At 38.9% G+C, this 1,392-nt stretch overlaps 1 protein-coding gene across 1 annotated transcript; it reads left to right on the forward strand.

Moving 5' to 3' along the window:
- The first annotated feature begins 360 nt into the window (after positions 1-360).
- LOC139875352 (uncharacterized) lies at positions 361-996 on the forward strand. Its single transcript, XM_071862691.1, has one exon. The coding sequence runs from the start codon at positions 361-363 to the stop codon at positions 994-996; it is 636 nt and encodes a 211-aa protein (XP_071718792.1).
- The last annotated feature ends 396 nt before the right edge of the window (positions 997-1,392 follow it).

Raw genomic sequence — 1,392 nt, forward strand, 5'->3', positions numbered from 1 at the left:
TTCGACAACAACTATGGATCTGGACCTCAATACGCAACATCCTCGTGCAGCAATCAGGTTCCAACATTAATCCGTCCTATCAGTTCAGTCTGTCCCGGACCTACAACAGTTGAAGCAACCTTCCAGCAGACTCTTCAGGCCTCCAGCAACAGAAACAACAGTCCAGCACCTTCATCATTTCGACAAAGTATTTGCACAGCAACAGATGCAGTTTTTTCCGATCGTTCTACTCCAAACAACGCAGCAGGTGTTTCTCTATTATCTCGAAGAGCAGGTCCATGTTTTAAGTGGGAGTGGAGTCGTGAACCTACAGGTTGAACATCAACCGAATTATTAGAGCTAGAAAATTTAATTCGCACAATGTCCTTTGATTTCAATGCTCAAACATCATGGGAATGGTCTTTAGCAAACAATGAGATCTTCACGGTTGATGGATTATCATCCCTCATTGATGATAAGTTGCTTAAAGTTTCAAGCCAATCTTCACATAAAACGTTGAGAAATAATTTGGTCCCTAAAAAACTCGAAATATTCGTGTGGCGTGTTTTGAAAAAAAGATTCCCGGTTCGGGTCGAGCTCGACAAAAGGGGCATTGATCTACATAGTGTTCGATGCCCGATTTGTGATAACGATCTAGAATCGGTTGAACATTCGCTATACAATTCCCATCTCGCTTGTGATATTTGGAATCGAGTATTTAAATGGTGGAACCTTGGCTCCTATGTTCCACCAAATGGTATCGATTGTCTTCATGGAAAATCATCTCAAGTCATGTCCTCTCTCAGGTCCAAGATTTGGCAAGCCGTCGCGTGGGTGACTACATACTACCTTTGGAAGAATAGAAATATGAAGGTCTTCCAAAACAAAAGTTGGTGTGCACCGATGTTGTTGAATGAAATCCAAGTTAAATCTTTTGAATGGATCTCGTCCAGATCCAAAGGGAAAAGTCTCGATTGGATTAATTGGCTATCTAATCCATCTTTATACTTGTCGTGATAGAGAGATGTTTAGACATGGTGCAACCTTTGCACCTTGTACTCTATAGTCTCTTGTGGTTTTTTGTTGCATCCAAATTGGCGCAACTCTAGTTGTACAACTCTTCGTTTTGAATAAAATTTCTTGCTTTTCAAAAAAAAGAAATAATTACAAAAAATAAATAATAAATAATTACTTAATTAAATATTCAAAACTTTAATACTCTATTTAAAGAGCTACGCAACAACTTCTTTACCACAACTCTACTACCACAACTAACTCATAATATATCGCTCCTAGACACCCCACACACCCACCCGAACTAAATCTGATAATATTCACACCCGAACTGAATCAGATAATATCCGAACTGCATCAAAACCTGAATTTTACAATAATATAAATCAAGGACCGAAC

Source organism: Rutidosis leptorrhynchoides, chromosome 11 (genome assembly GCF_046630445.1).
Source record: "Rutidosis leptorrhynchoides isolate AG116_Rl617_1_P2 chromosome 11, CSIRO_AGI_Rlap_v1, whole genome shotgun sequence".
In the NCBI taxonomy this organism is placed as follows: Eukaryota; Viridiplantae; Streptophyta; class Magnoliopsida; order Asterales; family Asteraceae; genus Rutidosis; species Rutidosis leptorrhynchoides.